Genomic DNA, 15,000 nt, shown 5'->3' with positions numbered 1-15,000 from the left:
GAGTCTCTCCGGCTTGCATCTTTGGCACCTGCCACATAGCCACGGGAAAAGAAGTTAGGGTGTGCGGCCTCTGTTTTTTTTGTTGTTGTTGTTGTTTAAACACGATATTCTTCCATGAACTCATCCTGGCTGCTTTCCTGAGCTCCCTCAGCATCGGCCGGGATGAAGGGTGAGGGCCTCGAGCTGCTGCGGCGTGAGCGACAGAGCTGTGCGCGTCCTCGTGAATCACACCAGGAAGGCAAGGGGTCCTGAAACGCACGCATGGGCCTTGCTGGCCCTTTAGCTCTTGGGGGCTGCCGAGGTCGTGGGGGGTGTGTGGACGGAGCCCCTCGACAAGGAAGTCTGCTGCCAGAAGAGCCAGGGAGGAGGCAGGACCACCCAGCTGGGAGGAAGGGTCTGTCCCAAGCTGGCTGGCAGGCGGGGAGCTGTGTCCTGATTGCACAAGGGCGTCCCTGTGCGCCCCATGGATGCCGCGGCGAGAGGCCCTCTAGTGGGGACAAGTGGCACTGCGCACCTCTGCCTCTGGCAACCGTGTGGTCCCTCAGGACGCAAAGCTCGCTGTGGACCCCCACCCCAGCGGGGGGGCGGGGCAGAGGGGCCTTCAGAGGCCTCCTCGTGGACCCTGAGCGCAGCAATGGCAACACGTGGGCTGCCCACATGCCAGGGCTTGACGACAGCCGAGGTGACGTGCCGCGTCCTTCAGCAGACACCGGCCTTCTAGGGATGCTCACCAGCGCTGTGCGGCACTCGCCCATGTTGTGAGGATGTCCCCTTGCGAAGTTCCACTTGAGCAGGACAAGCAGAGCTGCCCGGTGACCACGAAGCCACTGCCACTCATGGTTCCATGGCGGGGGTGGGGGGCCGCTTTTCCGGGCCCATCCGCTTGCTGCCCCTCCCCTGGCCCGCGCTGTGCCGTCGGTGGGGCCCTGCTCACACTGGGGTTTGGATAATTCTCTACCTTTTTTTGTAATTGCAGAATCATAAACTACTTTAATTTCAAGGTTAGCAATTTTCTCCTGCATACTTAATTTATAATTAGCTGGTTTATAAACCTGTTCTGCGAATATAATTTTACTGTTGCCAAATGTTCTTCATGAATAATTAAGGGCAAATCCCTATTTATCAAATTATTAATATACCTAATAGCCTGTTTTCATAAACAATGCACTGGACGTGGACTTAAAGCCGCCTCTCAGGGATCTGGTGTTCTGCCCCCAGCGCGGCGGGACCTGCTCGGCGTGTCCGCACAGAGGGACGCTTGTGCTCCACCGGCGTCACAGGCCTGGCCTTCTTTTCCCCACAAAGGCCCAGGTATCAGTAGCTGGACAAACACAATGGCCATTCACCAGTGGGACTGGCCTCCTCGGCCTCGTGAACAATGTTGTTATTTGTTCTAGCCGTTCACCAGGAGCATTTTTGGAGGAAATGTAACAGATGAAACCATCCTTTCAGTCTTTAAAAATTCTCTTTCGGCATAATCCTACCCCCATTAGTAGGGGACCGCTTTTCAAAGTGAGGAAAGCAACTTTTATGTGTGAATTTGGACTCAAGGCATGAGAAGCCACGGCTTAGCCCCGCCGTCCCGCGACGCACGCCGCCCAAGGTTGGATCTGGAAGACCAGGGAGGAGCCGGAGGAGAACGGACACGCCGGCCGGGGCGTGCGGGTGGGACACCCGAGGAGGCTCACGCGCACCCCGTCCTTCGGGTCCCTCGCTTTCCTGGAGGACAGTGCAACTGTCCTCCCTCCTCATGCCGGCGGCCGGATCACCTCCTCGCTGGAAAAAGGTCCCCGGCGTTGATACAATAGAAAGCCACGGTGCTGATTCAGAACTCGTCCTTAAAGACCCAAGTCACAGGGTCCGCAGACCGAGGTTGGGGGGACGCAGCCTCCGTGCCGGGTGCGGGGTGGGGGGGGGGGTGCGCAGGCATCTGCCATCAGGGGGGCCGGGCCTTGCGGCCCGCGGACACCGCGCCTGCTTCCTCCAGGCCGCGGGGCTCCTGGCCGAGGCTCGGGGAGGAGGCAGGGCCCGGCCGCGCTCTTCTTGGGGCTGGCGTGTGCGCCCACTCGCCATGTGTGTGCGACGCCGTGTGTGTGATTCATTCCAGAGCAGTTTTAGTCCTCATAAAATATTCATTTTGGTTGTGCAGGGCCCTGTAATTGCCGTCTCTCACCCTGAATTATTTATACCTTGCACAGACTGACAAAGCTTTGCCATGCGGCACTAGATGAATCAGAAACACGGATCTTTGCTGCCAACAGCATTATAGTTTCACAAAATATGGCGCCCACGTCATTCCGGGCTGCCTCATCTCTAAATCCAGCTTTTCTTGATTTGACATTTTCTTTTCTCTTCCATTGTCTTAGGCAGGCAGAAAGGTTGCCTCTCAGCTCAAAGCAGCAACCTTTCCTGCCTGCATTATAGCCGCTGTGCTTGAGAGGACTAATGTGTCTTTATTGCCCTTACTTTTTTATGCTTGGTAACAAGACAGTACTTGGGCTCACTTTAGAGCCATATATTATACATTAGCGATAAAATGATGCAAATAGTGCTGGATACTCTTCCCACAGATAGAGATCAGCCCGGATCTGGCTGCTTGTCACAAAAACAGAATGGAAAGTGACGCGAGAAGGTGGGTGGGGGCATGCCCCCAGCTGTGGGCTCCGGGCGGGTGGGACGGTGTCCCGAGCACCCCGCTCCCAGCCTCCCCGATGCCCCGTCCCCGCCTGGGCTCAGCCCGCTGCTAGGTGCCGCCTGGCGTGTTGGTGCACCCCTGCAGCCCGGCCTCGCGGGGGGCCCCCCGGGCGCGGTCTCTCCTCACCCCCCCCCAACCCCAGTGCTCTGGGGACGCGAGCGCTCAGAACAAGGGATGTGGCATCACAGGAACGCTGTGCTAACACGAATTACGGGCCAGAAGGCTGGAGCCAAACTCCTTGAACCTTCGGAAACTAGAAAGAAGCGCCATCGGCCCTGATGGTTGGGAGCTTTCCTTTCCGCGCACAGACAATGGTAGCCGGCAACAACTCCAGGGAAAATTCCCCGTGTGCCGAAGGCTCCGGAAGAGGTCATCTGTGGAATATTCACATGCAGAGCTGTGCAGCGGCGTGGGGAGCTGAGCTGGCTTCCCGAGATGTTAACACCTTGGCCCTTCCCTGCGCCACAGACTGGGATTAATTTATGGCTCCTGGCTCATCAACAAAGGGACGGGAAGAGGGAAGGCTCGGTGCTGTTCCGAGTAATGGATGACCTGGACACACATTTCTCTTGTATTTGTTGACACGCAAGGGTAATGAAGTTAAAGCTTTGCACACATGTGCCCCCTCATTAAGCTGCATTACCTGCATTAAAACTAATAATTGCCACTCAGAGCTGTGCTCCCATTAATCATTTATAATGTTTTAATAAGTTTTTAATCAGGACCTAAAAGGCGCGAGAGGCTGGCATAGGCAGGTTCGATGCTGGTGTCCTGTGCGCGTGCACGGGCTTGATTTAAAACGTGATTTTTTTTATTAATAATTCAGCCCACAAAGATGATAGTTCTTAATTAAGCAAGCTGGCGTGGATTGGGGGTCCGCATCTGAGCAGGAGATGAACAACATCCAACAACATCTTTCCCACTTGGAGCCTGGGGGGCGGGGGGTGAAAACAACAACGAAAACTGCGTGTGTTTTGCGAACCACCTGCATCACCCTCCACAGTCAGCAAGGCAAGAAGAGCTTCCCCGTTCTCGGCGGATCCCGAAAAATGCGCCCGTGCCCACGTGGTGGGAGGGGTTCGAAGCCCTAAGTTGGGGCATTTCATCTCTGCGCACAAAGTCTCTGGGAGACGTCTCCCCTGGAGCTGGCAGGAAGTCAGGGGTGCATCTGACGGGAGCCAAGTGATGCTGGCATTTTTCTTAAATAAGGAGTTTCGTGATCAGAGCTGGCAAATAGAGCAGTGTCCAGAGGGAGTGAGGAAGCTGTTTTAATGAGCCCACAGCGAAAGACAAAATACAGACTGATTGACAGGGCGAATGATCTGGTGGGGAAATAATGTCAATGCTGCCTCGCCCATTAGAAACAGAGAAATAGGTAAAGAGGAAGGGAAGATATGCACTTGAAACAAGAGCCCGGGCGCAAATATAGTACACTTCACGTGTCTCCTGTGTTGTGCAGTTGACTCCTTTTAAACAGATAACCTTATCAGAACTATCATGAGATACCAGGCGCCAGTACAGAAAATACTAACTCGAGTCCTGACAGCGAGGCGGGCCGGGAGCTGACAGGAGCCCGGGACGCCGGGATGTGCTCGCGTTCCGAGCGTCTACCTGGGTTTTACTTATCTGAACGCATTAAAACCACCCGGAAAAGTTTAACGCAAGTCATACAAATTTCTCCAAAAGGAGGGCTTGGCAGGGTCTGTTATGGAGGCGGATATTGAACCGGCCAGAAAAGCTATTAAATCCCATCAGATCTCCGTGGCATCATTTTAATGAGAATCATTGCAGAAGGACAAGATCATGGTATCTATACGTGCCTCCTGACAGCCACTGGTGAAAATGTGATGAAAAGAAAAACCATTATAGCAGAAATTTAGCGATAAGGCTCTTTGGAGGGACGGTGGGGCCGAGTGTAGCTCTGGACCGTGAAGGGTTAATTTTCTAAACCTAATAATGTTCGATAGTGAGGTATTTGTCAGGAGATAAAGAAGTGATAGAATCTGGGAAGTGGGTCCCTTGGCGATTGTAGTACAAATATTGTTAATGCGGTGTGGTTACTACGCGGAGGGAAGTAAAATAGCTCCAGTCCACTGGAGACAGGCTCTGCCACAGTGGGGCAGGAGCCTCGAGACAAAGGCCAGTAATTGTTGAACCACGAGTCAAGCCGTGGATGTTTTCAAATCCTCGTCCACCTGTATTTACATGCAGGACGCTGCGCGTGCGGGGCCGGGGGCGGCGGGCGGCGTGCCCGAAGCCCGGGATCCCACGGCGGGGAGCCAGGCAGCCTCGGGCCTCTCGCTGGGGAGGGGGCCCCTCACGGAGGACAGTGGGGCAGCGTTGTAAAATTCCATCCTGTCCCCCTCTGCCCCTTCACGATGACGTCACCGGGCCCTACAAGTATATGAGACCCATAACTTGAAATGTACAAGAATTTAATAAGTCTGGTGTTGGAGCAATTGGTCATGGCATATTTGAAGAATAAATCAGCCTAATGGAGCAGACTGTTCCTCCCGTATGGCATTACGGAACGTGAGCCCAGTAATAGCTAATGGCAGGAGAGGGAGAAAAAGAGAGGCCTGACATTCAGACCCCCGCATTTTGGAAATCCAATACGTATTGACCTGTGTACTATCTCAGTGCACTGATCTGATGTCAGCAGAATGTAGTCTTGTATAGGAACTGCTCATTACAGGTTTTGTGAAGGAAGCACATTGTCTCTGAGCCCCAGAACCCGATCGGCTAGAATTGCTCAGTAATCAATACTCCCGCGACTGATGGCCGGGTGCGCACACACCACAGCTGCGGCCGCTGCTTTCAGGGACTTCCCAGTAATTAGCAGGGACTTCAAGGAAGCACTCCACTGGTCACTTTCTTATCAGTCAGGGAAAAGTCTCTTAAAGGCTCTATCTTTTAATTTGACTCTTTAACTATTTCCTCTCAAGAGCGCAGCGGCGGCCACAGCCCTGACTGCCCAAGGGGCCCCACTCTCCTCCACGCTGCGGCGGGCGCTGGGGGCTGCGGCGGGCGCTGGGGGCTGCAGCGGGCCACTGTGGATGGACAGAACACGAAATTAACCGTTTTGAAGCGTGCGGTTCAGTGGCGTTTAGTGCCTCCCCAGGATTGTGCAATTGTCACCCCTCTGTGGGTCTGGACACTTCCATCACCCCCAAAAGGAGACCCTGGGCCACTGAGGCATTGCTCCCTACCGCCCCCTTCTCCTAGCCCCCGGCCACGACCAGCGGGTGGCCACTCCGGCAGCTGCGTTTTCTGGTTGGTATCCCGTACTCTTCCTCGTCGAGGCAATGCTATGAAAACAGCCTCCTGGTTTTGTGTTCTGGATTCAGGAACTACAAGTGTGGGACTTGGTCTGGAACGGGGTTCTCTGGTGACCTCCCGAAGCCGTCAGCGCCATGACCCACACATGGATGCTTCGGGTGTTCTGATTGATGACATGGGGGTCTGTCCGTGGCCGTCTTCATCTGCTGCTTGTTAAGAGCTCAGCCTTAAAATGGAAAGGCGAGCGCTCCCTTCTCCCCTCCCCCGCCAAAAAATGATATCAATATTTTGCATTCTTGACTCAAATTTCCCATATTGCCCAGAGTGGAGGACCAGAAGAGGAGGCCATGCCTGCTGGGACGGAGGCTGGAATTGAGACGTGGGAGAAGTCTGCTGGAAGCCAGAGCTCTTTGCTCTGAGCCCGCGGGTTAGCCTGTGCCCAGGTGGGGCCTGAGCACGCCTCGGACGGCCTGTTGGGCTCACACTTTGCATCACGCTGTCACTCACGTTTTCAAGCAGTGGCAAGACGAGCTCCGGAAGACTCTAAGACTTGGTGATTAAAAATTAAAAAAAAAAAAAAAAATCCCTGCGTATAGGATTCCCGAAATGCTGAGAGGTGATTTCAAACAAGTGATACCACGTGCAAAAGGCAAGCAACTAAAACTGCCCAAAGTTCCTTTTTTCTCCTCAGTCACCAGGGTGCGCACACCAAGCCCACTGCATTTCTAAGGAGACAATCTATTTCTCCTTTGACCAGAGGGAAAAAAAATCATTATTACATGATTAGTGGCTTCAGCTAGGTGAGAAGTAGCAGTGTGGGGAAGGCGGTGATGGTGAGTGGTATTAATTACCTAACACTTGCTGGCAAGATAATTTTATCAGTGATTTGGCCACTGGTAAGTTGCAGCTTTTGATAAAAGCGGGCAAGTTCTTAGCTACTGGAAACATGAGGGACAGGGATGGTGTCAGATGAAATGCATCTCATCAGCTTTTCTCTGACAAACCAAATTCATTCCTTATGTAATTGATAACGGCCTTGTCCAATTATTTCACACATTACAATACACAGAGGCCCCCTTTACAGGTTTTGCAGGGCTGTAATTAGCTATGCTAATATCCCCTTTATTGGCCCTAATATTGCTCAACACCTTTTGCCATCCTGGAGCCCACGAGAGCCCCATGGCCTGTCAGGACCGCTGATTATTGAGAAGGATCGCTTTAATCAAACATAATTGCAGTTAATTTTTCTCTCCTGTCTCTGTTGCCAGCGTCTAATGCCACGGACTCCTTGATATTCCATTAAATTACAATTAAGCAGCCTCCTTTGTTTCTGATTGTCCTGAACACCACCACAAAGTTGTGCAGCCGTTTAAAGGAGAGCTGTTTGTCCTAATTGCCTACGCGCACACAAAGGGCCAATTTATACGAAGCCCATGTAGAATTGGAACAGTTCATAATGTAATGGATATTACACAGGAGCCTAACACTACAATTAAAATGATTTTCATCAGATAGAGAAGCTCTGGCTAATCAGCTTCATAAAAGTAAATATAAATGAACTAATTCACAGCGAAAACACACAGAAGTGGATCAGACTCGGGAACAAGTTACTGCGCCGGGGGCTCGGCCCCTCGTCGGGGGCGACGCTGCGGGGGGGGGCTCCCATCGGAGAGGCTGGTCCCGGGTCCTGCGGTGGCGGCCCCGCTCGTGGTGTCCTTGTCCGCTGCCGGGCGCGTCCAGGGGCCGCTGGGATGCTGGGAGGAGAGGACGCTGGGAGGGAGGCGGCCAGGGCAGACTTCAGCTTCGCTTGGCGGGCGTGGCCGTGGCCACTGCGTTGTCCCCGCGGACGCAAGGGCCTGCCGGGTGCTGTGGCTGGAGCCCGCGGCTCTGCCTGGGCTGGGGCCCCGCGCCCACCTTCCTGGGTGCTGATGTGTGAGAGGCGCCCTCCCCCCACCCTCTGAACCCGCGTGTGTGCGAGCGCTCAGGGTCGTCCGCGTGGCCTCCTCTTCGGATCCCTGCCCACCCTGCAGGCGGAAACCTGGTTTCCAAAGCCATGAGATCCTACGTCTCCCCCTCCTAGTTGCAACTGAGAACTTTCCAGGAGGGGGTGCGTGGTCTCCGAGCAGGATATTACTGGGGAGTTTCCGCGGACGGGAAGCAGTTTGCCCTGGGCTGCTGCCTTCCCTCCTGCCTGAGAGAAACAAGTAAATAAAGCCCATATTTCAAGCTTGATTTACTCTGGTACCTACTGTGAAAGCTGATGGCTCTTTAGGGAAATAAAGACAGGGTCAGGGAATTAGTGTACATAATGGTCATTTTGATGATGGGCCAACAGATGCGGTGGAAAGTGCACTGTACACAATTAAGCGTGTGTACTAATGACAGGTTCGAATTTTTACCGCCTCTTCACCATCGAGCAGCAAATCCGTGTTTAGCAGGAATGAAGAGTTTATCGGTGTTAAAGCCAAAGAGTTTCTGACATAGGAAGGATTTTTCCTTTCCTAACGAGAGTATTAAGTCCTCTGCGCACCGGAGTCTGGACGTGAGATACGTAAAGCGCCGTCGGATATTTCGTAGGAGGAAAGCCAGTCGCAGGGTAACGGAGTAAAAGGGTGAGCAGGATCACTGCACTTCATGGGGAGGGCATCCCGCGTCCTCACGCTCCCAGACATGGGCATGGGCGTCCCTCTGAGCTACGGCCCTGTGGGATCTCCCAGGCCGTTCACCTGAGCGAGAGGCCTAGCGGACGCCCTTGCTTAGACGGGACGCGGACAAGGCTCCCCTTCCTCCCGGCCGAAGCTTCCTGTCTCTGGCCCTCGGTGTCATGCTTATCGTGTCTGCGCGGCTGGGACCGGAGCGCGTGGAGGGCCTCTGGCCTTTGGCGTCGTGCGCGTCCACAGCTCACGGGACACTCGGGGTCAGAGACAAACCTACTGTTGCCACCCCCCACACCGGCGTGTGTGTCCCTGAGCCAGAGCCCTGCCCCAGGAATGCCGAGAGGCTCATGGGGCCCGGTGCCCCGCTTTGTGCCAAGTTCCGCTTGCGGCCGCGGCGGTCGGGGCCCGAGAGCACTAGGCCCGTCGACGCCGCCTCCCGGCCCGGGTGGGTGGGACCACCTTCCGCGCTCGCTCTGCTGCCGTAGAGGCAGAAGGTGAACCACCTGAAAAGACACCAAGGAAAATAAAGTAGCCTCCTGCGGAAGGGCTGGGTGAGCAAGAAGCGAAAAGAACACAGAGAAGAGCCCGCGCCGTCCCAGAAGCTCCTGGCGCCGCCCGTGGCAGACGGCGCTGCCTGCCGGCGCCTGCTCAGATTAGCCGGGCGGTAATGTGTGGCATAATTGCGCCACGTGGCTGTCCCCGAAGTGAAGACCTAATTGCCTGACAGGACGGTAACTTCGTGCCGCCCTCACCTTGTTAGGGCCGTGCTGAGGCGGCTCCGCGCGGGGCGGCCGCAGGTGCGTCTCATTTACCTCTGCAGAGCGCGCGGCGTTTAATTGCACGGCGGTTGTTAGGAAAAATTGGTGGGTGGAATATCAAGTGACTGACTGTGCGTGCTGGTGGCAGATGGCGCCGGGAGGCAGCGCGCGAGGTGCAGGGCTGAGGTGAGTTAATAAAGGATGTAAATTCCGGCCGAAAACAGTGAGGCCTGGTGGCGTGTGCGGACATTTGACGAGGCGGCCCCTGTCCTTCTTCCCATCAACGGCGTTTCGCTTCGGCCGCGGTGGAAAGTCGTCCGGGAACACAGCGAGGGAAACGCGCCTTGGCCTGCGGGCCTGCGGGGTCTTTTTTGTTTTCTGATAGCATCCGTGTCAACAAGGGACCTTGACCGCCGCGCTGAGTTCAAGGGAATCCTGTGAACCTTCATGAAGAATGACTGATCCTCAAGTAGGACCGGGGACATTTGGGCAGAAAAGAGGGAAGGGTTTGTTCGTAGCCTCGCTGGATGGGACGGCGGAAGAGGGCACGTGTGTCGGCCCAGAGACCCCCGTCCCCTGGCGCGGCCCACGGTGGCCGAGGCCTTGGACAAGACGGAGGGGTGCGGAGACGAGACCCCTGCGTCCTCCGTCCTGGGCCCTCCAGCCAGGCTGCCCAGCGCCCACGCGCTCTCGTCGTGAGCCAGAGCCGGTCTGTCCTTGTCAGCGAGCACGTGGACATGGAGGGGACAGCGTGATGAGGTTTTTGTCACAGCATCTCAACACACTGTCAGGACCCCTGAGTCTTCATGCCTCAAAGCACAGAGGCAGAGCTTGGCTGGAAGTCGAAGCTCCTGAGCCCGGCCCGCGGCTGCTTCTCCACTCCCCGCCTGAACCACAGCTTTGTGGCCGCTGAGTCGTTCCCTGCTTCTTTGTGGCCGCTGAGTCGTTCCCTGCTTCCTCAAAAGCACGTGTAGACCCTTCACGGATGTCACTGTGGTCCTTAAGCACAACCCCAGCCCCCCTTTTCTTAAGAGTTGTGTCCCCTGTAACTTTTAAAACATTAGTCTGGGAAGGGCTGTTTACCTGGCAGCGGTGTCCTCTGGGCTCGGCTGCCAGATCAAGCTGAGCACGTCCCATTACACGGGAGTTAAGGGTAAATGACAGTTTTTTAGGCTAGGGATGCTTTGGGATGTGCCTGTCCTAAAAATGTATTTGTCATCTACCTGGAGCTCAGAGGAAACTCGGCATCCTGTGACTTTATTTGCCGAAGCGGGCTGCCCTGTCTGGGCTGACAGTCCCCAACGGGTCACTGCACAAAGGGCCAGGCAAGGAATGGCCCGTCAAACTTGCAACTGTTGTCATAAAGCTCAGAGACCGTCATGCCAAGACAGATGTAAGTCTGTGGACATCTTCTGCGCCGGCCCTCGGACCCAGGACCCAGTCCTGCCCCCGACGGGCGACGAGCATGGGCGGCAGGGAGTCTCCACCGCTCCCGGAGCCTGCAGTGTCTTTCTAAAGTTTGTGAGTTCGTCTCCTGACCCTAACACATGTCTGTTTTTTGTATTTTTATAGATTCTTTCTAAAGTTTTTCCTCAAGTGCAATCAGAACTGTTTGAAGAATGCCGGCAACCCGCGGGACATGCGACGGTTCCAGGTACGCAGCTCTCCGTGCGCCCATCCGGGCTCCGCCGTGCACTTTGAACCCTGATGTTGCGACTGTTCAGAAAACGGTCTTGAGTTTTCCACAAGCTTGGGAGCCAACCAGGACTGGCTCGTTGGATAGAATATTTAAATTGCTTTGCTTTAAGAATGATTCGGCCTCTTCCGTATGCCAGACTCATCGAGTCTGTGCGCACCGGAGTTGGCTCTGACATTTGGGCAGAAAAGAGGGAAGGGTTTGTTCGTAGCCTCGCTGGATGGGACGGCGGAAGAGGGCACGTGTGTCAGCCCAGAGAGCCCCGGCCCCTGGCGCGGCCCACGGTGGCCGAGGCCTTGGACAAGACGGAGGGGTGCGGAGACGAGACCCCTGCGTCTCGTGACGGCATGACCTTGGCTTCTAAGGTGCCCCTCTTAGGGTGGTCCCGCCACGCCCGGCTCCCACGTTGGACGTCCGGGTACCTGGAAGTCAGAGTTATCAGAGCCGCAGGTTAGGTTGGGCTCCCCTGGACGCTTGGCCACGGTGAACCTCGTAGGTGTGTTTCAGAATGACTGTTTCAGAGTCTCTTCCGATACGCTGGTCCGTAGCCCAGCCCGGTTCCTCAGCTGTACGTAGCCATGTACAGTTGATGAGAACTCGGGGCCCCTGCCCAGGGGTCTTCTTTCAGGGATCGATGGGTGGATTCTTCGTGGGGCAGAGCCCTAGGGCAGCCTGTTGGGTGAGCACCAGACCTTGGAGCCTCCTCATGAAGGGAGCGGTGCCTGTTTGACGTGGCCTCTCCAAAGTCCAGAATGTTCCCTCAGCTCAGCTTCCTTTTCCTCAGGGATGATGTGCTCTTGCGTCCTCAGCCCATGCCTAATCGCTGGAGCTGTGTTGCTCGATGCAGGCGACTCCTTTTCTGGGCTGCTTCAGAGGATTTCCGGTCAAGGCGAGAGGGCAGAGAGCTGGGGGTCATCAGTGAGTGCAGATCTTTGTGAACCATCGGGAGTTACTTCAGGCTGGGGGTACTCCACGCACGGTGGATTATTTTGCTGATTTTAATTGTAAAACTATTCTGGGCTGAGACGCAGAATTGCCGCTCGTCCCTACCAGCCAGAGGAGAAGGCGGCAGCTAGTGGGAACGAATGCTAGGCCGGACGACTTACCCTCAGACCGCTCGAGGTCATCTTTAGCAATTTAACTTCCCTTCTAGTCCTTCAGGACACGTGACATTTGTCTTCACAGCCAGCCAGCCAATCAGAGAAGGGTCCGTGGGCTGGTCCACAGTCATGGTCTGCAGGTGGGGACAGTGTCTCTTGTAAACAGCCGGGCCGCCTCCACTTTCTGGTGCCAGGCTTCACGGTGGCCTCTGCCCCTTGGAGCCGAGCGGAAGGCGCACATTGACTTGCCATCGGCCCACACGCCATCAGTCGCACGTGGCCCACAGTTACTAGAAGGAAGGACCTCTCTGCTCCTTGGCCTGGCATCCCGCCTTTCAGAAGGTGTGCAGGACCTAAGAGTTGGTCTGGGCCTCCACGATATTTGCAGCGGCTTCCCCAATCAGCACCTTCCTGCAGGTGCACGGCAGGCCCGACCCAGGCCAAGAAACTCAACGCAGCTTGTCTGCTTTCTCTGCTGAGCCGCTCGTTTTTCCCTCGGTGACTGACCTAGATAGAGAGGACAGAGCAAAGGCAGTGTCCTTTTTTTAAAAATTTTATTTTTACCTTTCTTGCTTCTTTTACGTATCGTGGCCTAAGAACTTGGAGAAGGTCAAGTCTGTGGCTCAGTGTTCATCCGTGGCTGCGCCTCTCGGTCAGGTGATGCTGCGCGTCCCCCGAGCCCCGCGTCCTGGGGGCAGAGGCGGCCAGGCCGCCGTCTGTGCCCGCCCTGTCGGTGGGTGGTCGTCGACAAGAGGAGGCTGACAGGTCTGAGGCTGGATGTGGGGACGAGGAAGGCCGTACCCACCTTATTTTGAGGCTCAGAGGGGCCCGACGTTGTGAGACTCCAGCCGTCTTGGTGAGGCCCACCTGGGAAAGCAGCGTCAAGGAGGCTGCCCCTGGGAGGAGTTTTGGGGTATGGTGGGTATGGCCCCTGCTTCACAATCTTCCTGTGGGGCCCGAGACTTTATGAAAAAGTCAGTTCCACATACGTTGACACACATACATACGTACATATACACATACAAATATTTATCTATGTAGGCAGCTTTGACCTTTTCTTAACCCTTGAAAATGCAATTTATTTTGTTTGATCAGTTTTATTTATTATTTTTCTAATAGATTTTTTTGGGGGGTGGGGGAGAGGGCAGAGGGAGAGGGACTCTCAGGCAGAATCCCTGGTGAGCGCAGAGCCCGACGCAGGCTCCATCCCACAGCCCCGAGATCCTGACCCAGCTGAAATCGAGAGTCAGACGCCTAACCGACTGAGACACCCGGCGTTCCTCTAACGGACTGGTTTCTCAAAGAGCAGTTTTGTGCTTTCGGGAGGAGTCTGTGGAAGGTTCTGAGCATCCGCACGCACCCCCGCATGCACTCCCAGTTGCCCCGGTGTTACTGCCCTACGTCGGCTCCGTGGAATGAACCATGTTCTGTTAACCACGGTCCGCTGTAGCTTTGGCTTTCAGTAGTCATTTTCCATGCGTGTCTGGACATGTGCAGACCAGGCGGGGAGAGCGGACGCGGACTGGGCGCCTTTCTAGTTCCCCCTCTCCTGTCCAGCGGCATGTTTCTCTGTGGGGCTGAGCTTCTCGAGGTGGTGCTGGCCCTCACCACTGCCCACATGTGGTCAAGGCCAGGCTCCCGCACTCCTGAGGCCGGCTTCAGCCACCTGAGCGAGGCCTCCTGTTTGACCCAGACAGAACCAGGGCTTGCGTCTTCGCTACTCGCATCAGCTCTTCTGAACACAATAGGCCACACAGCCCCATTTAAGAAACATCTTAAGGCTGGGTAGTGATTCCCATTTCCTGAGTCCATTAAGGGGGGCCATTTCTGGGCTGTTGGCGAAGGCGCCCGGGGTCGGCAAGGTTGTCCAGTGGAAGAAGCCCTCCTGTCAGCACCAAGGTCCTTGCCAGCCTCCGCAGCGAACTTGAGAAAGGATTCTTGCTTTGGGTTAAAAATGCTGTCCCTAATATTCAGCTTGGTCTTTTCAGATGCAAGAAGGTTTGTTCCCAGACATTAGATGTAATTGTCAAATCTATCCGGGGACCGCGGATGATGGGCTGGGGTAGCTCGAGTGCTTCTGATCTAAGAAGCCTGTTTTTGGCAACTCGGAGTCCTCACAACTCTTCAAGAGAGGACAGTCTCAAGTGAACTAACTTTAATTAGATAAACTATCTAATCAATATGTGAACAGATCAATCAAAACAGCAGCTTTAAAATGAGCGGCTGGAGGGGTGTTTCTGAAGCTAATGGCTAGAAGAATATTTCTCTGAATTGAATTCACTTGTTAGCATAATAGGAGATTAAACTGTAATTAGTGTAGCGGGTTTCGAAGAGAAGCAATCCCGAGTCAAAACAAAGCAAAACAGCTTGCCCACCCCCACGAGCCGAAAAAGGTGCAGGTGCTGGAGGCCAGGGAGGCTGTCCGGGAGCAGGGGCCGCCCGGTGTGCGCGGCTGGGAGCTCGGTACAAGCGGCCCAGTGCCTACAGCTCTGCGCCCGGTGCGCACCGCGGGGCTGGCGGAGGCTCGCGTCTCTTCCCTTCGCCCGCGCGTTTCACCTCCGCTTCGTCTTCGCAGGTTGTTGTGTCGACAACAGTCAACGTGGACGGCCACGTGCTGGCCGTGTCCGACAACATGTTTGTGCACAACAATTCCAAACACGGGCGGCGGGCCCGCCGCCTAGACCCATCAGAAGGTACGGCCCCTTCTTATCTGGAAAATGGTAGGCACACATGTTACATGTCTTTTGATTTGCGATGCTTTTTTTCCTTTGCTCCACCTTTGTGTTGATTCATGCCGCACTGCCCGCACCAGGGG

The 15,000-nt window shown here is 55.2% G+C and overlaps 1 protein-coding gene across 9 annotated transcripts in view; it reads left to right on the top strand.

The window, feature by feature from the left end:
* Positions 1–15,000, top strand: part of EBF3 (EBF transcription factor 3) — a 115,021-nt gene that overhangs the window by 64,883 nt on the left and 35,138 nt on the right. For 5 of the 9 annotated variants that reach the window (XM_046027154.1, XM_046027150.1, XM_046027149.1 and 2 more), the window contains exons 7-8: positions 10,962–11,043; positions 14,761–14,905. In XM_046027154.1, coding sequence (XP_045883110.1) covers positions 10,962–11,043; positions 14,761–14,905 — 227 coding nt within the window. The remainder of the gene's footprint in view (positions 1–10,961; positions 11,044–14,760; positions 14,906–15,000) is intronic. The other 4 variants (XM_046027155.1, XM_046027153.1, XM_046027151.1 and 1 more) reach the window with 1 other exon arrangement.

The sequence above is a fragment of the Meles meles genome, chromosome 13, assembly GCF_922984935.1.
Source record: "Meles meles chromosome 13, mMelMel3.1 paternal haplotype, whole genome shotgun sequence".
Lineage (NCBI taxonomy): Eukaryota > Metazoa > Chordata > Mammalia > Carnivora > Mustelidae > Meles > Meles meles.
This window is presented reverse-complemented; position numbering and strand designations above follow the sequence as displayed.